At 36.5% G+C, this 2123-nt stretch overlaps 1 protein-coding gene across 1 annotated transcript; it reads right to left on the bottom strand.

Moving 5' to 3' along the window:
- Positions 1-1347: 1347 nt before the first annotated feature.
- On the bottom strand, positions 1348-2123 carry LOC133299014 (protein SOB FIVE-LIKE 5-like). The gene is made up of 3 exons (XM_061498401.1): positions 1713-2123; positions 1514-1597; positions 1348-1425 (listed from the first exon to the last, which is right to left on the bottom strand). Exons 1-3 carry the CDS (start codon positions 2121-2123, stop codon positions 1348-1350), a joined length of 573 nt encoding a protein of 190 aa, XP_061354385.1.

The raw sequence follows: 2123 nt of genomic DNA, 5'->3' as shown, positions 1-2123 counted from the left end.
TCCAACATGAAGATTGGCATTTGCTCCTCATCTTTGTACACTTTCCTCATTGCCCATACCTCATAACCAACTTTATCATCTTTTATCCTTTTGTTAGCAGATTAAGCCTTAATTTTGTGTCTATAGGAAACATTAGAACTTTCAAAATAAATGAAGCCTTGTATGTACTCTTCCAAACGTGCATGGAGGCCTTGTCCTTATTAATGATTAAACCCTTTTTCTCGTAATTTATATTCAAAGCTACTAACGTGAAGATCCAAATGTAGATGTAAAGAAATCCTACCTTAATCAACTAGGCTGACATATCTTCCTCTCCTAGTTACACGCTTTTTTTTGGATTAATTTGTTAATTTTTGGATCTCCTTTAGCATTTTGAGATGTGCCAGTATAAGTTTTAGTTAAAAAAATTCAGAGATTGGAGCAGATAACGGTCATGTTCTATGCCACAGTATTCCTTGGGACATACATAAAGAGGATCATTCTGTGCGTAACTGAGATCTAAACTATATAGAAGGATTGAGGAACACGTTGCCAACCCCGAGATTGCACTTAACTGTTGAAGAAATGTTGCATTTCCAAAGCACTGAAAGCAGGTGCCCCCTGCTCCCAGGAATTTTGAATACGGACACAAGACCTGCTCCACTCAAACCTAACTAGGCATTTGCAACTATAGCTCTTAATGTGGAAAAGTTGTGTGCATTTCATAAGAGTGCTAATTTATTATACCCACAAAAGAATAACAAAAGGTTTGGTCATTTCAATTTTGGAGAATGGGGTTAAAGAGTTAAATTTATTTATTTATTTGTTTGTTTGGCAAAAGTTGCAAGTGCTGCTTTGCTGATATAAATTGAGAATGGGACTTCATCAAAAACAAGGATTGAGCATGCTTATACAGAGTCTGCCTAACTTGTCTATCTTGTGTGCACTATTCATTGACAAGAGAATTAAATTATGAAAGAACAAAAAAAAAAGAAAAAAAAAGTTTATTTCTAAATTTTCCTTTCAGGTTGTTTCGCACTGCATTGACAGCTAAAAGAGAATGGAAAAGAAAACAATGGAACAGAATCCCTTCTGAGATAAAATTCCTTCTACACCATCAATGATTCTCTGCCCTCCATCGATCATGAGTAACTTCCACTGCAACAAGTTCAATAACAGAGGTAGCCATTACTATAACTGATCCTTATATCATTCCCATCTCTTTCCCTCCGTACCATCTGCTAAACACAGAATGCATTCGAATGATCACAAATGAAAAGTTAAAAATACTGCTACGATACAGGTCATAGAACTTTCAGAACACTAACTAGTAAAAGTTTTCTTCCAGTGCACAGAAGAAGCATCTGCTTACTTGTTGTTATGAACTTCATTTTCCGATAAAGATGGTTGTAAAAAACCTAAGTGGTCTTGCAACGAGGATCTCTCCTGCAAGGACGGACACAGATGATTTTAGATATGACTTTGAACCAAGTGCAATCTTATAAGAAAATAAAGAAAGAATCAAACCAAGTACCTCAAAATAAGTTGCAGAGAAACCTTGTGAGTAATCTAGCATACTCTCTGTCGAAGATTGTTGTTTGGTCACAGTAACATTGTTCTGAAAATTTGTCAAGAACCATATGAGTGAGTACTATCTAGCATACAACTACAAGACATGATTTTTTTTTTTAGTACTAGAAAAATGAAATAAGGCAATGCAAGCTCAAACTCACCATGGAGAAGCCAAAGACAGGAGAACTAGCAGTGTCGTCAAGAAAAGAAGACAGGTGTTCATCTTCGAGGTGTTGATTTTCTTTAACTTTCTGCCTCTTTTTACTTCTCTTGGCAAGTTTTGTTACCTTAGATGTAGAATAAAAGCAGCCATTATCTTGTGCATTGAAGTAAGACTCATCTTCTGGGAAATGTGGAGGCCCAGAAGAAGCATCAGAAACCATGGACAAATCCTCTTCCCCATCGTCCTCGTTTTTGGGGTTTTTGTCTTTGGTTTCTTCATAAAATCCTTCATCTTCACTAATAAGCTGAGAACCTTTATGTGAAGCATTCTGATTCAGGAAAGAGTGTTCAAGGTATAGAGTCCAACCAGACTCACACCCACTACTGCATACTGAAGCCAATGCATTCAT

This window comes from Gastrolobium bilobum, unplaced genomic scaffold (assembly GCF_033153095.1).
Source record: "Gastrolobium bilobum isolate Gb01-03AN ecotype WA unplaced genomic scaffold, APGP_CSIRO_Gbil_v1 utg500, whole genome shotgun sequence".
NCBI lineage: Eukaryota > Viridiplantae > Streptophyta > Magnoliopsida > Fabales > Fabaceae > Gastrolobium > Gastrolobium bilobum.
This window is presented reverse-complemented; position numbering and strand designations above follow the sequence as displayed.